Here is a 20,413-nt window from a genome sequence, read left to right on the forward strand (position 1 = left end):
CTAGACCATATATATATAGCCATGCATAATGAAGGTGATTCCTGATAAATACATTTTTTTTTCACCAAATTCCTCAATTGTGCTACTGAATTTTCAACTACAGAAGAGAATAAAGGTGAGTTTTATGTAATATATAATAGACATCGTGTGCTTTTTGTTGAATTGGCTCCAAAGTTTTAGTAAGGTTTAAACTAAACTCCCATGTCCAGCTTATGACCTCTTTTGATTTCCATTAAGCAAAACCAAAAAAGTAGTCTCAATTGGTGGGGGGCAGTGAATTGCCAAAAACAAATTACAATACTGTTTTGCTTGCTAATAATGCTAAGCAGATGAATTTGTGAATACCACTCGAAAATATGAATTATTTGGGACAGTTCTTCCAAGTTAGAAAGAAAAATAACAAACAAATCAATAGTAACTTAGAACAATCATGTAGTTTGTGAACCAAAATTATCAAAATATATAGTCTTTGTTCAACAAAAGAGTTGTTTGGTCAATTCAGTTTACTAAATTCTTTCCTTAGTTGGCTGTGCAATAAATTCAACTGATTGTCGAGAAAAACGTGGAAATTAAACATTGTTAACATCATTGCTGGGAGAAATAGGCCGATTCCAGGTGGGCCCTTTTCAACTGAGTTTTTGTCTGAATCGGACCGATTTCCAAAATTTGGACCGACATTCTCTTACCTGAGGAGAGTCCAAATTTTTCGGATATGTCAGGATGTGATCAAGGCTGATTCTCTCGTATGATGCCCTAGAATGGTCCACAAAGAGACGCCCAATCCCTCTAATGTCCATATAAAATAGTCCCAAATATATCTAAGTTTTACTCGTTGAACTAATTGTTTTGTACTCTGGAGCGCGATTCTCACGATTTTGCAAATTAATTACAAGCTATTGGCTTATTGTAGATGCAAGTCTAAATCAAATTTTTGACAAATTACTTTTTAGTTTTTATATACATTTTTCTTCCTTTTTGGAGTACAAAACAAGCATTTTTGATAAAGAAAAAAAAAATCTGAGTTTTCATTCCATTTTGGCCGATTCCTACTGCTTCATCTGATTTCTATTCCACAGTTAACTTACCGATTCTGCTTCAGAGCCATGGTAGTGTTGAGTACTATTTGCCAATCTACAATTATTCGTGTTGTAATTTGATGATAGAAAAAAGACTTTTGACCTTTAACATAAACTAGTTGTATGAATTTATCATTTACCACACTAATAGAAGCAATCATAATTTCAATTTGTTGAAACAGTAACAAGGGGAGGGGGACGTACTGCAGTATGGGGGCTGCAGCAAGCATGATTTATTCTGGAGCCGTGGAAGAAGTAGGTGGAATGATAGTAAGCGGTGCTTTCTCCTCGGTCATGAGCAGATACGAGACGCAGGAGGGACTCGATGTGATCCTGTATAGCCTGAAGCACGAGGTGAACAAAATCAAATCAGCCATCACTATAGCAAGAGGGCGACGGATCACCAACCAACAATTGCTCGACTGGTTGGCAGATATAATAAACGCAGCATACCGTGGGGAGTACTATTATCGTACCTTCAAAAACTGGAGTTCACTTCCTCCAATGCTAGCTGGTACAGAAGGTACGGGCAATTTACTTATTGACCCGATCAGTCGTCCAGCCAAACGCCAGCGGACAATCAGAACCTTTCTTTTTAATAATGACAAGCACAGGGAACTTCATGATGCTCTGAAAATGGTGAACAGTATTGATATGAATGCGTTCTTACTCATGGTGAACGTCCTACCTGAAAGGCCCATGAAAAGGTACCTCTACATGGAGCCAACCAGGTTAGTAAATCGGTGCAAGGAAAAAGAGGAAGTTATGAAATTCTTGTTTCAACCTAGCATGGCTGGTGAAAATAATGTGGATATTCTTCCAATAGTTGGTTCAGATGGTGTAGGAAAGACCACTCTTGCCCTTCACTGTTTCTATGATCCAAAGGTGCAAAATCAATTTTCCTTGAAAATTTACACTCAGTTTTCACAGATTGATTATTCTGGTGATAAATTATCTTCTCCTCCTCTGATTTTGCAAATAATTCTAAAGGAATTAACCAATACTTGGATAACTAATTTTGATGAGAAAACGTTATTAGCAATGCTTAAGCAGAACCTCAGCTCAGAGAGACTTCTTCTCGTAATGGATGATGTTCAGTTTGTTGATTCTGAGATTTGGAATGCCCTGTTGGGTTGCCTAAGATGTGCAAAACAAGGAAGCAAGGTAATTTTTATAAGCGGTAGTTGGAGTTATGCCGAGTACAAGAGCATTAGAGCCGTTGGGACAGTGAAGCCAATCATGATGGAAGGATTTTCTGAGGACGAGTATATGTTGTTTTTCAAGGAGCATGCTTTTGGTAGTGCTGACGCAGAGGACCATCCTGAGTTGGCAAAAATGGGAGAGGAGATAGCAAAGAAGGTGAATGGATCAATCTGGGGAGCAAAAATCTTGGGTGAGATTCTGAGAGATAATTTGAATGCTCCATTCTGGTCCATCTTCTTGCGAGATGGCTTTCTAAGAGCATCTACATCCGTGAAACTCTTGGAGTTTCTAAATAACTGTTAACTAATTTTTAGAAATTTTGTCTCTGAAAGTTTCTAAACTCCCACATTCCTGAAACTAAGATTAGAGTTTCTTAATTGCCACATCAGCAAAAAAATTACAAGAGAAAAGAATTTCAACCAATTATTTGGCCACGTCAGAGTTTATAAACAGTTTCTTATTAAGAAACTTTGGAACAAAGTTGCTAAATAAGAAACTCATCTGCATCCCTGAAACTGGTTTAGAAACTGCCACATCAGATTAGAAACTCCAAGAGTTTCAGGGATGTAGATGCTCTAAGCACACTATTTCCGTACAGCAAAGGCATTGGGCCAGTGATCGAGACTATTTCCCAGCTGCTACCCAAGCGCCTACGGATGGTGGGGTACAGCATTTGGCAGAGTACATCTTATGGAGAATCTGGCGTACTTCATAGAAGTTTTAGAGAACTAATGGTTCTTAGTCCTAAATATTGTACTCCTGTTATTAATGAAGGAAAGAATCACGAGGTGGACTTTTTGGTGACCAAGCATTTCAATCTACATGAAAGTTTGGTCTTCTACGCAATGTGCGAACTTGCTGGGGATGAGAGCGACCTAGTTCAAAAAAAAACAAGAGAAACCTTGTCCAAAAAAAGTACTTGAATTTTATCTTTAGGAAAAAACTGTGTTTCCATTTTTGAATATTTAGGATTTCATACAAGGAAAATTAAGGGTGGTAGTATTTCGTTTTTCTAAATATTTTACCGTTTGTAAATATTGTTTGACGTTTAGAAAAACAAAATTGGGAGATTATAATATATTAATCATTTGAATTGAGAGAATCAGTTTTTCATTTAGTGACAAAATAAAAACAGTACATAAACAGTACATATCATGCAGGTACTAGTTTACATATGGTCAAATTACACATAAACAAATTAAGAACTTAATTCTCTGTCGACGTATTATACAGATTCTTATTTTTTAGAGAATCCTCTCTAGTTCATTTAGAATAAGTTCTGAGAATAGCTCAACATCTCCAAATCATGCATTGAAATAAATGAGCATGCAATAAATTTGTAACCTCTCTTACTATTTGTCTGTACAATATTGCTATACCTCTAGTACCATATTTCTTATGAAGCTGAGACCTTCTCTGCATTCAGAAAAGAGATTCAACAGGACAAAATAACCAACAAAGTAAATAGGAAAGAAAAAATTTTTATGTAATTGAGCAATCAATATCTGAACTGTACATCAGAAATCACTTCGGTATTAAGAAAACACGTTTGCTTTGTTGCTCGATTGTATGAACATGGATTGCAATTATTAATTCTGAATAACAAAATATGAGCAACCTACTAAAAAAATTCAGTATGTCACGTACCACTCAAAGATTAGAACATCCAAATTGATTCAACAGAAAATGGAAAAAACCCCCAAAAAAATAAACAGAAGCGCACACAAATAAAAAGAAATATACAACTCCTCATGCCCTATTAAGACATCAAATGTCCTTGACCAATCTCCAGATTATTGAAATATACCACCAAGATTCCACCCCATCCAAATAAAGCTCAATTATTTGTGCCACTCGAAGATTAGAAATTGATTCCACAGAACATGGAAAAAAAACCCCAAATAAATAAAATATACAACTCCTCAATGCCCCCTTAAGACATCAAATGTCTTTGACCAATATCCAGACTCTATTGGAATATACCACCAACATTCCACCCCATCCAAATTCTCAATTAGCTTCTAGAGATAATTACGAACAGCAAGAGTGACCAGTAATGAAACAAAACCAACTTGTTTCAGCTTTTTTATTATTTATTTTTCCCACTATTATGCTGGAGTAAAAATTGCAATTATATATAGAAAAGTAAACATGTCACTAGTGAAAAAAATAGAATCAGGATCGGTTATATAAGCATATTAGTATCGGAATACAACCGATCCTGATCAAGACGATACTAATACTCCAATAATCTGGATCGGTTAAAGAACCGATCCAAATAGTGGTATTAGGATCGGTTGTTTATAAATAACCGATCTTGATAGTATATAATCTGGATTGGCTGTATACAAGAACCGATCCAGATAGTTATTATTTTGGATTTTTTTTAAATATACATTAGGATCGGTTGTTTTAAAAAAACCGATCTTGTTTTTTTTTTTTTTTTTTTTTTTTTTTCCAGAACCCTATCAGAATCGGTTGTTTAAAACAACCGATCCTGATTCCTCTTTTTTTTTTTTTTTTTTTTTGCTCCTGAACTTTGACAAGAAAATAATTGAAGCAGGTTTTTTTTTTGTGAATCTAGATATAATTGAAGCAGGGTTTAAATTCAAACACAAACAAGGGTTTAAATCCAAATACCACCAACCCTAACAACTACCACAATTACAAGTAGAAAGACAATCATCACTATAACAAGAAAACACCTAGTTAGTAATAAAACTTATCAATCAATCTTCATTCTCTTGTTCCTTGTCAGGAACAGCCTCTTCTTTGTCAGATACAACCTCATCTTCTTTGTCAGATGCCACCACCTCCTAAAATAACAAAGACATAATTATTAAAAGTTGACAAAAGAAAAGAAATAATCATTAGTACAGCCTCTAAAGATAGCATTAATACCATAATGAGACAAATCCAGTACTGGTACAATACCAGCGGTATGCTATCTCAAAGTACTATGCATATTAAAAGGTTTAATAATTATATTGAAGAATGTTACATACATCCTCTGCATCCCCTGCGAATGTCTAAAAACCCAAAATTTTAGAAGTGAGGAAGTTAAAGTGAAGAATAAGACAAGAAAATCATACCTCGTCAGCTTTTGGTCTGACAATAAGAAAGCACCTTGATTTCAGCCTCTGATGCAATTTTGCACTACAGTACTAATATTCATTATCACAAGGTTCCTTAGTATTAAAGAGACTCAGAATAATAGTGAAAAGAAAAGAGCAAAACTTAATTAAGAGGAAGAAGACAAAAAAAAAACTGATCATTTACTATAAGACCACCGATTGTAACTTGTTCTTCACTCAAGAAATCAGAAATAGACCCAGTTCCATAGCGAATGCTAGCAGTTTGACCTAATAAGGTGATATATATAGAGAGAGAGAGAGAAAAGAAAGCAACATTAATAGTCTGATCGGAACACTACATTTGCTGGAAAAGAATTGATTTCAATTCAATAGTATTCAATAGACATGATTTCCAATTGAATTTTGTTGATTGGAATAAAAATAGAAAATAATTGAATTCATTTCTAATTTTTGATTGGAAAGTCTATATAATAGAAGGAAATTATTTCACTTTAAATAAAAATGACACTTTTATCCTTTTATCCTTGTGCTTAGAACAAGGCAAAGAACTACTAATTGGTTTAAATAGGATCAACAGAGGATACAAGAGAAAACAAGGCAACTTAGGCAACACTACAAGTTGAAAATAGAAAACAAAGCTCAATACAGTTGAGCTATAAAAACTAAATGTAAATTACAGAAAAGAAAAACATGAAATGAGACTAAGAAAACACAAGTTAAAAAATATAACAAAAAAAATAATTGTTGCTTCGCCTCTGATCCATCTTGGGTACGTACCAGAAATTAAAAAAAAAAAATAGAACAAAAAAATTTGTACCAGTGCACGTAACAGAAATCGTACCAGTGGTACCGGAGTTTGTACCAGAAACTGATTCACACCAAAATTCTTACCAGTAATCGTCCCTGCTAGATCTCCAAAACCTGCTGTACCAAAATGCGTACCAGCGATACTGGTACACCTGTTAGTGACTCATTTTCTGAATTTTTGGAAGTACAAGAACAAACTAAAATCTTTTTTTTTTTAGAGAATGTCGGAAGCAATACCGGTTTCATTAAAGATGAAATAAAAATTACATATCCTATATCAACAAAGCAAGAACCACTACAGACTCCAAATGAGATATATGGTTTCAACCTTCGTAAGCTTCATCAACCTGTCTCTTTTGGCAACAACTTGCAATGTTGAGGTTTTAAATTAAGTTCAATTAAAAGATTATTGATCTATGAGGGTTATGGCCCTGCTGTTGAACGTGAGCTATCAACATAGTAAAACCAGATCCATCCTTTCTTCTGTTATCAATTGAGGGGCATTTTGGTAATGTTGGCATTTTATACCAGACCTTGCCTTGCAGTACCAGAAAGGAACCAATCCTCACATACAGTTTTCAGATTGCATGCCTTTAAGGCTTCTCAAGTTCAGATTAATCAAAAGTAAAAAAATATGCATCAAAGATATACTTCTATGGACCTAAATTAACTCATTCCAAACAATTATTAAATATCAACCTATATGACATAATCATATTCCTAGTCTAGAAAATTAAAAGTAATGTTGTCTAATTTTCCTTTATCTGTAATACCATCATTAAATCCGGTACAAGTATAAAATCTGATACAGTTCACTTTCGACGAACCCAAGATGCTTGAAATTACCCGAGAAAGGCTCCAAATGCAAAAATGGCAGCAAGAGTTGGCCGGCACCAAGGTGCTCGCCTCGATCGTCTCCGGCCATCAGAAAATTCAGCCAGCATACCACAGAAAATAGCACCTCCGAGCACCAGAGAAGCAAATCGCAAACCCTTTACAAATCATGGATTTTCATAAAACACTGATTATGCTTGAAGAAATCACACTTCACATTAGGGACACAAAATTAGGGCTTAGTTTCAAAAACCATAGATTATGCCTAAACAGATCCCACATTAATGTCCACAATGTAAACAATAGAGAAATCTTTGTTCTACAAAAGTGAACTCTACTAACCAAAACTAACTAAACTGAAATTTAAAACCCTAAAACCAAACTACCCATGAAAGAACGTAGTTAAATTAATCAATTTGGAAAAAAAAAGTTTCAAAACTTTCAACCAAATTACTGAGATTTTAATTATACAGGTGGTAATACCTGCTGTGTTTTTCGTTCGTTCTAGAAAAAAGGTTCAAAACAATAGAGAGCAAAAACTAAAGTACAAAAATCAAACGGATCAGAGACGAATTTGAGAAAAGTACCACGGATTGCGAGTCAGGAAGCATGAAATTGAAGGCGCTGTGTCTCTCTATTTCCCTTCAATTGCACAGGGGAAGCACCAAAAAACCAAATTACGGAGAGGCGGGGAGATAGGGTTTGGGTCGAGAGGCGGAGAGGCATCGTGGAGGCAGTGGCGGGGAGAGGCGGGGAGACAGTGAGCACGAGGGAGAGACAGTGAGCGCGAGAGAGGGAGAAAGTGAGCACGAGAGAGAGATGTGAGGGAGAGATGGAGATAAAGTTGATTGTTAAATCTTAAGTAACGCGAAATGAAAATTAACCTAGCGCCAAATAACCTTTTAGAATCGGTTATTACAAAACAACCGTCAGGATCAGTTTGTAATATTACAAAGAACCGATCCTAATACTACACTAATTAGGATCGGTTGTTAGTTTAGAACCGATCCTGTATCAGGATTGGTTCTAAGCTAAAAACCGATCCTATTAGTTCATGGGCTGTGATTTGATTAGTTTTTAGGATCGGTTTTATTAATAAAACCGATCCACATAGATATTAGTATCGGTTTGTTCGTATAGCCGATCCTGATTCCAGTTTTTCCACTAATGTGTAATTGTATAAGGACAATTTGACACATGTCCCTTATTATCAATTGGATAGAGAAGGATTGATTTCAAAGGACTCGGAGCACGAATTGATCTATATTGGAAATATTAAAAAAAAAACATAGGTCTAATGGGTTTTAATTTTGATCTAAATCTTTTGAGAAGATAAGAGCGTACCTTGGGCAAAATCTATTGAACTTGAGAAAGCTTTTTGTAGCAAAAGCCCGACCTCCAAAGTCTTATCCTGAAGAGCCTTAAGTGCATGAATGACAGATTTAAATATTTGGAAAATTGAATATAAGAAAATTCTGTAAGCTAAACATAACAATATTAGGATCCAATTGACAGATTTAAATATTTTGAGAAAATTCATTAGTATTAGGGTCAATTTTATATCTATCTCCAACCTTTAGTCTATAGTAAACAAATATTGCAAATAATAATGAAGTATATTCATTCTGGATTCTAAGAATATAATTCAAATATTATAGTTCCCATTGTCCTATGTGTTAGAATGGTAGAATTGGGGAGTCAATCTGATAACAGTACGCATAGTGCTTCTAAGAAGATGCTAGAATTCTACTATTCATGATCTTAATTTATCATTTTCTAAGCATTCCAAAGAGCATTTATCTAAATGCAGTAATAGATTTTGGAATCTCACTGAGATAATAGAGGAGAGTAGAAGCTGGACGGCTAAAGAGGAGTTCCTACCATTTATTGGTTCTGTTAAAAATCGATTTTTAAAAAAATGCATTTAGATCAGATTTGCAGCAATCTATACAAAAATGTAGACAAAAATATATATCTGTTTTATAGTATCAATTGCAAATTATTTGTTTATTTCAAATCTTGCTTCTCATAAGCCTTTAGGGAAGCAATACACAATTTGAATCTTGACACTAAATAATGCTAAGTTAGCTTCTAGGGGTAAATATGCATAGCATGACTGATCGTTGGACGGACAGTGTACCGCTAAGCGATTAATCGGAAATAATCAAGAATAATCGACCGATTAGTCAGAAAAATTCATAACAGTTTAGTCACCGTCAAAGATTACTAAACGAACGTTTTTTACAACACTGTTCAAAACAAATGAGCCTATTTTATTTTGGAAAATTAGTAGCTAATTAAGTTGGTTTTTGCTCGCATGTATATAATGGCGCATATTCATAACATCAAGACTGGTTCTCTTTAAAAAGATATGCAACACAGACTTTTCAGGAAGTCACCCATTTTAGTATAGAGTAAGGCTAAGATGCTATGGGTTGCATAGAGACCTATGGTGCTACAGCTCAATATTTAAGTTTTCAAAATCCAAACGGTCAATCCGAACCCTTCATCTTGTTCTCCATATTAATATATGTTTGGAGACCAAATTTTATATTTTTTGAAAATTTTTTACTATTCATTTAGATAGGTAGCAAATCAGTTAATCCAAAAAATTATATTTTCTACCTATCTGTGGAGTTTATGAGATCCGTTGCTGTTGTTGGTATGATCGCATTCATTTATTAAATTTTAAAGAGAATAATTTTCATTTAGAATTCTAGACTAGGCTGCCTAGAGTAATACAACAAATGTTATTTTTATTATTAGCATCTAGAGATACTAAAACACGGAAAATATAAAAGAATAAGCCAAAACAGTTCCATCTTTAAAAAGAATTTCTTATGAACCACTTTGTATTAAAGAGTCGAAACAAGAACTTGTTGTCTTTTTCTTATCAAAACTGTAATTGAGATTTCTCATGTCTCATGGCTCACTACGTGCAGAAGCAGATTTAGGTCAATGATATGAGGGTCAATTGACCCCCATTTTTTTTATATTTACCTATGATTTTTAATATAATTAAGAGTAAAATGTTATGGTATTGTAAAATTGATCTTCATTCTCCATAGAAAACTTTTATATGATTGATTTTTATTCTGTTTTTGATCCTCATAGTTCAATAGTTTGACTTCGCTTCTGATTACTGTTGTGTAATAATTCTCAATGAAGGTAAATGACTGATGCTTTTCATCCTTTTAATTTTGATTTGTTGTGAGCAAGTCAGAAAGAAATCAGTGAATCCATTTGTCTTGTGGGATTTTCAGCATCCGAAGACATCCTAACGGAGTTTAGAGTGATTACCGTTGACCTTTTATATGGTTGATCGCCGATATCTTTCCTTCAACAGTCTCATCTTCAAGCACTCCATTTCCTATTAAACCGACGACTCCGTTAACTCCTCTTAACATGTACTAATACATATCTCCAGTCTCCTGTCCAAGTGTGCTGGAGATACTGAAGCTATTTTCATTTGTGGAGAAGAATTGCAACCGACGAACCGCGTCCAGACGGCCCATGTACAGCCCATTTCTGGCTGGAAAGTAGAAACCAATGATGCGGATATATTTAAAATAATTAAAAATCTCAAATTAAATTCTCGAGGTCAGTGGTTCAAAATATATATATCTTTTTTTTTTTTGAGAAAACAAAATATATATATCCTCTCGTTGATAAAGTTGGTATAACGATAAAGATGGTTATAATAGTGATATTAAGGGTAACATTAAGAGTACACTGAGGTTAGGGGTGCAAATAGGTTGGATAATATCTGACCGTATTTGGATCCGTATCCAAAAATTAGATACGGATATCCGTGCAGATATGGATACGGATATGGTTTCGAATTTCAATTATCCGTATCTGAATAATATATATATATATATACACACACTGAGATGGACTATAGTGAGTTGCGAAGTAAAGTAACTATTTTACTTTACACTCATATTTTGCAATTTTAAAGTTCAAAATGTCGATCCGAACTGCTTAACATGATCTCCATATTGAAATGTGCTTGGAGACCAAATTTTACATTTTTTGAAATTTTTTTTACTATTTATTAAGCCACTTTAAAAATTGCCGATCCGGTGATCTATATACACCATATAATTTAATATATTTTATGAAAATATTTATGTATATATGTACGGATATCTGATATCTGATCTGTATCCGTATACGAAAAATAAAACGGATACGGATATGGTTTTACCCCTATCCGATCCGTATCCGATCTGTTTGCACCCCTAATTGAGGTATTCGAAACATTGATATGAATCAAAATCAATTAGAAATTCTGTCAAGTACCTGATCCACATGAAATTCTCATTGTTAGGTACAATCTTTTCAGGTTTTCTCTATTGAGGATATGAACTCCTGATATATTATACATACAATTATCTGCTTGTTCTCTTTTTGAAGGTCAACAACAATTAACAATATGATAATAAAGTCATGTAGAAGACTAATTAAGAAGAGATCAGTAATTTCTTCTTGATAATATATTGTGATCTGGTACGGATACTGCTACTGGTATCGGTACTGGTATCGGTACTGGTACCGGTACTAGTGGCACTAGTACGTATAGACCTTAGAACTGGGTTACTGGTAAAAGGGTTGTAGGGTTCAAATGATGTGTGGATTGATGTATATCGACCTTAAATGGGCTTGTGAACTGTTGTAATTGAACCCGTTATTATATTAATACATTCCCTGGCAGCCTCTGCCAGTTGACTTTTCAAAAAAGAAAAAGAAAAAAGATAATATATTGTTATGTTTGAAGATTTCTGAAGCACTTTCATGCGACACCAGCAGCCCGGAAACACTAACAGCAAGCATCAAAATTAACCTCTCGATGAAGATAAAGAGTAGTTCAAATCCAGATATCAGTTTGGATTTTCGTGCTGGTTCAAATTTATTGACAGTATATACAAGCTAAGATTAGTAGGAAGAAACTGAGAAATGCTAACAGTATGTAAGAATTTTTTCCATTTCACCAATTGACTTGGAGCATTTATTCTTTGATTGAAGACAAAACACACACATACATACATGATATATAAAATTTGGCTCTTGATATACACAGATTGAGTCTGACAAATTATTCTTTTTATAGTTGTCCCCTTCTGAAAAATATACTACTGGTACTGGTAGACGGCTTCCCATTACATCCAGGCAAAAAAAACAATTTCTCACTTCAAACTAAATTCATTACTTGAAACGGCTCCGTTAATCACGGACTGTGACGATCATTTGCACCTGATCCCGGATAATCATTAATTTCATACTCAATTCTTCTGATTCTCAACTTCTCTGTCTCGATTAGTTCACTGTTTATCTGCCAATTAAACATATCTCACACAAATCAGACTGCAAGTGAGCAAATTTCTAATCAAAATTTTAAAAAAGCAAAGCATCACACTATCATCTTCTTGCAATATTGATAAAAGAAATGCCGCTGTACAGTATATTACCAGAACCAAGCTTGGAGTTGAAAAGCCTCTGGTTTCCTGAACTTCTCCTTTATCACCTACACAAAAGTAAAGTTATTTGATAAAAAGGAAGCAATTTAATGTCAATGTATGCAGTACTATATATAGAGTAGATTCATTTCAGGGGTTAATTACTTGTTGAAGGCAGCGCATCGGAGCGAAAATTGACGAGATAAATGAAGGCGAATATAATCACAAAAAGATGAAGGGGCTTTGCACTTCCCATGATTTCCAAACACTTTTCTTCACAATTTCTTCTTGCATCCTAATTTGTACTTTCTCCAATAAATAGTATTACCTTATACATATATATATATATACACACACACAGAACCCATCTTCTCTTTTGAGATTAAAAGCAACAGGAGTAGGAGGTGATGCATCCTCCACTTTTGACGGAATTAGCCTTGCAAAGACTACACTCTGCTTTTAGTTAGTGGCACACTACACGTGATAAGATGATAAAAGAGGGAAAAGGTATTTTTCATTTTCTTCCCTATTTTATCTTCCTTCTTAGCCTACTTTGTAAATGATATATAAATTAAGCTACAAACCTAAAGTCTATCATTAATTGTACCTGGCCTGATCTATTAGTTCATGCACGAACCCAACAGATTTCTTGTGACAAATTTATTCTAATGATTAAATTAATTATGGGTCAAAATGATGAACATAAATGGGTCTATAACAAAGGCGGAGCTACATTCAAGAAAGAAATTGGAGGCAATTGACCTCCATTTATTTTGAATTATCTTGTACTTATATACTATTTTATATATAGGATAGAGTAAAATGTTATAGATATGGTAATATTGATATCCATTCGCAGTGTGAAATTTTTATATAACTGACCCCATTCATGTTTAATCCCATAATTTGAAAGTCGGATTCTGCCTATCCTCTGATCAATTATATGTACTCTCTGTTTATTGTGAGTGTAATCAATTAAGATTAAGATATAGTTTTGTTTAATATATTTATTCTGACATATTTGGATAGTATATATATGTTAGTGAGAGAGAGAGACAGGTAAAAGATCGTCAGAGATTTTTTTTCTCTAACACTAAATTTTTTTTTTTCAGAAAAGTACTGGAAATAGAATTAAATTTTGAGCGTATGAGTTATGATGTAAATAAGGCATTATTAATTTTCTTAGGAAAATGTCACAAATAATAATATAATACTAGTGTGAGATGAATTTTCTGCAAAGTACATTCATAAATTGAAAATAATTCAGTGAAGTATAAAAATTCGATGTAATACTGTTAGAATTTGCGGAAAAGAAATATTGTATTACGAATAATATACCAAAATAACTGATATTTTTAGAAATAAACAAAAAAGTGTGTAAATTCAACAAAAAAATAGTTTGGATACATATATATCAAGAAACAACACTATTATTTTTCTCGAACATTTATTTAATTTGTAAAAGGTGCAGAACAAGAAATATATACTTGGTAGGTAGAGTGAAAAAAATGTGTCATGTCGTGACTAACACGCTGTGACTTTGGTCTCGTATCGTGCTATGCCGTGATCAAGTTAATTTTTCACGTGTCATCGTGCCATGACCAAAATGTCAAGGGGTGGTCACGGCACGTGAATGGTCACGCCATGTGAGTCACGATGTGTCGAAACATGTCTCGCGTGACCAATTTGATTATAATTTAAGTTAGTTTATTCAAGATTCATCATTTGATCAATATCTAATGATTCTAATTACACGTGACTAGATCTTTCATGTGACATGCCGTGACATGTCGTGCCATGTCAAAGTTTTAAAAGTTAGTCACAACACGCAAATAGTCAAGACACGTAACTAACACGCGTGTGTATTGTAACTGTACTGTTCTGTAACGGAGCCGGCTCCGCCATGCTACTTTTTCTGAATCTGTATCACCCCAGGTACCTGAGACCGGTGCAAGCTGAAAATCAAGACCGTTCTTTTAGCATGGCACAAATCTTAAACCAGCCCCAACAGTCACAACAGCTATCTGAACTTCTTTTAAATTGCACCTCAGGTACCTGGTACCTGGGCGGATACGCACTCACTTTTTCTAGTAGGGTGGTCTATTTATGATAAAATTTTATTACTAGACTGTAAAGTGGCTTTGGGCAGCTATTTGGTAGGCACACAAAACTTTAAAGAGTTGCATGCAGTTGGCATCCAGTTTCAGTGTGGTATGCGTAGAGAGAGATATATATATATATATATATTAATGATATATACCAAATCTCTAACAGAGACGCCACCGAATAAAGGAAGTTCCAATAATATTTATAATACTAATTATCCAACATTTTTGTCTTCAGATGTTTGACATACATACAAGATCAACACATTTAATAAGATGGATTGCTACGTAGAATTCGGTACATGCCAAAATTGAAGTGGGGTATGACATGTAAGCATTTGGGATATATAGCAGCTCTTGGAAACTGCAATAGCTGAGATCACTTAGAAAGAAATGGGGTCAATTAATCTCATTTATATCTTAAATAATTATATGTACTTATATGTATTATTTTATATATTTTTTTTGTAAAATATTATCATTTCAACTAAATCTATCTTTGATCTAGTGATAAAATCAGTCTCGGATGTAGAAAGTCATAAGTTCAAAATATAGATGAAAAAAATTCTTTATTATAATAATATAGATATAAAATTTGAAATTTGACCTTCATCTTTCTTTAAATATATATATATAGAGAGAGAGAAAGAGTTGGGCTACGGTGCTTTGCGAAATAAAACGAGTGTTTTACTTTACACTCATATTTTGCAATTTTAAAGTTCAAAACGTCGGTCCAACCGTTAAAATTGATCTCCATATTAAATTGTGCTTGGAGACCAAATTTTACATTTCTTGGAAATTCTTTACTATTTCTTTAGAGTTTTTTAAAATCGCTGTATTTTATGGTCCAAAATTTTCTGAAAAACAGCGATTTTCAAAAATTCCAAAGAAATAGTAAACATTTTTCAAAAAATGTAAAATTTGGTATTCAAGCACAATTTAGTATGGAGATCAACTTGAACGGTTCGAATCGATGTTTTGAACTTTAAAATTGAAGACCTAAACGTGAAGTAAAATACTCGCTTTACTTCACGAAGTACCGTAGCCCAACTCTCTCTCTATATATATGATTGATTTTTATATTATTTACTAATTGCGTCCACCGTTGAAAGTGGTTGAATTCAAATAATCCAATTATGGACTTTCACATCACATCAAAATATTTGTATCAAATTTCAAATTTGACTGAGAGGAGAGCACTTGTTCACTTCTGACTCAATTTTTTTTTTTTTTTAAATATGCTTTCATTTTATATTTTTTTTTTTAAATAATTTATAAAAATATACTTTAAATTAAAAAAAATTAAAATATTATTCTCATTCTTAAAATTTCCACAAAAGTTATATTTCTATTCTATTTCTCTAAAAAAAATTATAAAAATATATCTAATATTCAAAATAATTATAGAACTATGTCTCAATCTAAAATTTTATTCCACCATACTAAAAAAATTGAATCCACCCCTGCAACACACTCATCACCTCATAAACCAGGTGCAATTGAAAAAAATGGACGGTCCAGATTAATTCCATCCATATTTAACTCAATCTGGTAGCTGTTGAGGTTGTAGGGGGTCTGCTTTGAGATTTGTGCCAAGTGGAATGAACGATCCAGATTCACCACTTGCACCTCAGGTACCTGAGTTGATACAGATTCATAAACCAGTCACCCCAAGACCCTTTGTATTGGATAATCATGTAGCAGTCCACAATTTTATTCAAAATCATCATGCAATCTTCTCAAACAAACTCAGGATCTGAAAGAAGGATTTAGCTATCGATTATAGGATCAATTGATCGTTTTTAATTTTATTTCAAAACTAATTGTTATATATGATATTTTTGTCTTTTCTTAATTTAAACTTTAATAAAAATCTCAAATTGACTCCAAAAGTTTTATAAAAGCTTCTTGCTAATAATTACCCCATATTTTAAAAAGGATTAAATGAAAATTATGGTATAAAATATATAGATTTGTAATTACCACCTCCATATAATCACCAAGGCAATCAATTGGATTGGCAATCTTTGAGTACTGAAATTTTATTTTAAAGAAATATATAATATCATTATCCTGGTTTTACAATATTGGAAACGAATCTGCTGACATGTTTCTGAAATCTCTATTTTTCTGAATCCAACAGTCAAGATGTTTTGAGATACGTGCACAGAAAAACCAACTGTTTCAAAATGCGTGCATAGAAAAATTAAACGGCTAGATTCAAAATTTGAAGAACACTGTTCACGAATGAGGGATTTCAGCAGATTTCAATTCTACAATCTCACAAGTCACATGTAAGGAAAAAAAAAGGAAAAGAAAAGGATAAAGCAAACAACAATTGTTTTTGTATAAATTGGAGTCGTCTCTATAGTAATGCAAGAAGAGGGATGAACTTGGGAATATTTTATCACCAATGCATGCGTTCAATTATTGGCAATTTAGCAAGCAAAGGTTAGATAAAGAATATGCTCTACAAAATTCTAGAAGCTATGCAAGAGAAACGCCACTATTTTTCTATTGTAAAATGCGCCAAATTTATCTAAATGAACTCGTATTGAGCAAACAAAAGATGGTTCAAAAAAAAGAAAAATTAGACTTTTGGTTTCAGTCAAAATTAAAAAGTAAAAAATTGAAAATAATATGGATCTTTCTCAGCAAAAACTTGCTTCCAAAAATTTAACAAACTCCATGAAATCTATCCTAGCATCATTGTTCAAGTCATATGCTGCAATCATTTCCATACATTCACTTATTTCTAATCCTTTTTCTCTAAACCCTATTTTAAGAAGAGCTCTTTGTAGCTCTTCTGCATCAATAAAACCATCTTTGTTCTGATCAAATACATAGAATGCTTGCTTTGCTTCATCCAAGCTTGGCTCCACCTCTTCAAACAAACCAGAAATCTCATCCAAACCGGTTATTTCCTTCGATTGTTCAACATCGCTGTCGAACTTGATTCCGATTTTGCAGATAATGGACTTAATCTCTTCCCTTGTTAGGGTGACATCTCTACAATGGTATTTTGGTGTTATCTGATAAGGTAAGGTTGCGAAGAGGTCAGCGCAGTATGAAACAAAAGACTTGGAAAGGAGCTTACTTAGAGATATCATAAGAAGGTTGAGTAAGAAGAATAAACCAACTGGTTCTAGAAATAAGAGAGAGTAGAGCATGGTAATGCTGGATGGTTTCTCCATGGATATGATTATCAAAGAAAATTAGAAAAAAATTGGCCAAAAGGTATTTTACTTTCTGGTGTTGGAGAAGATGAGTTTGGAGAGATGATCATATATATATATATATAGGAAGTTTTAGGATGAGAATAATATATTATCTTAGCAAATATTACAAGTTATTATTATACAGGTTGTTGCATGTGTTGGTGCTTCTGACAATGCCAGCTCAAGGAAATCTACCTCTAGTAATCTTGCTATGGTAAAAATAAATTAGTCCTCAGCATCTTCTCTGGACAAACAATTAGGTAAATAAATAAAAAACATAATGATGGACAGTTTGTTTTTTTACATTCAGATCATACTGGTAAGCATGGTGTGGGTATACAGGGTTAATTTAAATGTTTAATTTAAAAATTAAGTCTCTTAAGAAAGAGAATTTTTGACATTTTTTGCACAAACCAGTATAGATATGTGTTGGTTATTTGATGAGAAAATTTTCAAATTTTTAGATCATTTCTAAAGAGATCTGTCTTAAAAACCTGCAGATAATTAACTTTAAAATCAGAAAAAAAAAAAAAAAACGAATATAGAATTCTTTGTGAATATTAGACAATTGGATGGCTTGATTCCCAACACCTACTAAAAAAAATTCAAAATTGGGATCAAACTGAAAGAACTGGTACCAATCGGCATCGCAAACAGAGATGCATTGATGCAACATAATAATATTACATTGATGCATTGTATTATATTTTTTTCAGAAACAAATACAAAAATATACTTGTTGTTACAAATAATTATAAATTAAAATTATTTCGAAAAATAAATATAGAATTACGTCTCGTTTAAATTTTTGCTGCATCTGATCACACTTTCTGCTTCAACCTATGTTTTGTTGAATTTTAAACTTTATGTAATAATATATTGGAATCATATCTCAGGATGAATTTGTACTCAGATTTAACATCTCATGATTACAAAATTACCAGACGCAGTAGATGCCTCCGATTAACAGACATAATGCACATGTATACAACGCACATACCATATGCACTGGTAAATATAAAATGTTCTATGCAATTTGAAATTTAAAATTCTGTCCGATTTAACCATCGAACAGCTGTACTTGGATATGCATTTGAAGCATTATAACTAAAGAAATAACTTGGTTGCACGAACACAACAAGCTCTGTGTCTTTTGTTGTCGACTATTGACTTCTTGTGAGCTTCCAGGAAAGAGCCAAGGGTTTCTCTTCATTATTTTTTTTTCTCTTCTGGTACGATTAGATGCTATTTTATTTTATTCTATTACAAGATGTGTTCTAGCGTACGGGCAACAATAGCTGTCAAGCCAGTAAGTTTCCTCTGGGTTTTTTTATTAATCGAAAATTAAAATAAAAAATATCGTGAAAGGGGATCGTTTTGGTGGAAAATTGAAATCTAGGAAAAACGGAATGGTTTATTCCGTCCAGCTACAGTGTCTGAACGGGATAAATTATCTTGTCCCATTAATCTTGACTCTAATTAGTAATTTAACTTAAAAAAAATATCTTGGACCGGATAGATTATCCCATCCAGCGCACTGTATCATTTTTTTTTAAAAAAAATGCTACAGTGCTGGACAAGATAATATATCCTGTCCAAGATATATATATATATTTCTTCTTAGTGAGATTAGGGGAGCACTAATCTGGACGGGATGGTTTATCTCGTCCAGACACTGTAGCTGAACAGGATAAAACATCTCGTTTTTCCTAGATTTCGATTTTTCTACAAAACGATATTTTTTTTATTTTTTTTTCGATTAATATAAAATCGGAAGTTTCCTCTGGTTCTTCTCTTGTTTTATTTCATTTTATTGTGGAATCACTTTGTACTCTCCACGATTAATTAAAAATTCTTGATTGATTACTTAATAGCCACTTGGGAGATTAGTTCATTTTTTCTTAGTTTAGTCTCTTGTCTCTTCCAACTAATTAATAAACCATTAAAATTAACCCTTTTATCATTTACTGTACATTTTTAATCGAGAGTTCTGGCATTGATTTAACCAATTGTTTGATGGTGTCTTTGGTACAGTTCATCTTATTTTATTTTATATGTAACTTTTTTAATGGATTTCAAGAGAAAAGATAAGACCAAAAGATTGGAATAATATTGAATCTAGATCAGTTAATCTCTGGAAAAAAGTTACGAAGAACATATTCGTTAGTGGACCGACCTGTTAACGAGTCAGCTTATTACTAGTCCGATCCAAAATTAACAAGTTTGAGCTGGGGCCTAGCTCGCTCGTGAGCTGGCGAGTTCGGTCTAAGTATGAAATTGTGAATTGGTATGAATTTGTGTGAATTTAGTAAGCATGAATTTATTTTGTAAACTATATTTGTATGAATTTGAAGATTTAGTATTTTTAGTATATATAAATTTAGTTACAAACTTAATTTATAGTAGTTGATTTTATAATACATTATCTAATATATTCTGGCTTTTGGCTCACGAGCTGGCACGACTTGCTCGTTGCCAAAACAGACGAGCCACGAGCCACTTTTTCAGCTCAGATCCGAATGTTAGCTCGCTCATTGCCAGTCCTACATGTAACCATGCCCCACTCTACCCTTAAGATTTTTTTTGTATTATCATTCTAGGAATTGCAGCTATGCT

The 20,413-nt window shown here is 33.2% G+C and overlaps 2 protein-coding genes and 2 long non-coding RNA genes across 4 annotated transcripts; 1 reads left to right on the plus strand and 3 right to left on the minus strand.

The window, feature by feature from the left end:
- On the plus strand, positions 1-3,396 carry LOC144566741 (putative disease resistance protein RGA3). The gene is made up of 3 exons (XM_078316761.1): positions 1-115; positions 1,259-2,541; positions 2,865-3,396. Exons 2-3 carry the CDS (start codon positions 1,287-1,289, stop codon positions 3,200-3,202), a joined length of 1,593 nt encoding a protein of 530 aa, XP_078172887.1. The 5' UTR covers positions 1-115; positions 1,259-1,286; the 3' UTR covers positions 3,203-3,396.
- Positions 3,397-4,454: 1,058 nt separating this feature from the next.
- LOC144566742 (uncharacterized) lies at positions 4,455-7,854 on the minus strand. Its single transcript, XR_013515276.1, has 3 exons — positions 7,603-7,854; positions 5,372-7,173; positions 4,455-5,095 (listed from the first exon to the last, which is right to left on the minus strand). It is a non-coding gene; the product is annotated as an uncharacterized LOC144566742 (long non-coding RNA).
- Positions 7,855-11,986: 4,132 nt separating this feature from the next.
- Positions 11,987-13,010, minus strand: LOC144566450 (uncharacterized). Its single transcript, XR_013515197.1, has 3 exons — positions 12,640-13,010; positions 12,487-12,542; positions 11,987-12,350 (listed from the first exon to the last, which is right to left on the minus strand). It is a non-coding gene; the product is annotated as an uncharacterized LOC144566450 (long non-coding RNA).
- Positions 13,011-17,230: 4,220 nt separating this feature from the next.
- Positions 17,231-17,773, minus strand: LOC144566667 (putative calcium-binding protein CML45). The gene has a single exon (XM_078316699.1). It carries the CDS (start codon positions 17,771-17,773, stop codon positions 17,231-17,233), a length of 543 nt encoding a protein of 180 aa, XP_078172825.1.
- Between the last annotated feature and the right edge of the window lie 2,640 nt (positions 17,774-20,413).

This window comes from Carex rostrata, chromosome 15 (genome assembly GCF_964058835.1).
Source record: "Carex rostrata chromosome 15, lpCarRost1.2, whole genome shotgun sequence".
Taxonomy (NCBI): Eukaryota; Viridiplantae; Streptophyta; class Magnoliopsida; order Poales; family Cyperaceae; genus Carex; species Carex rostrata.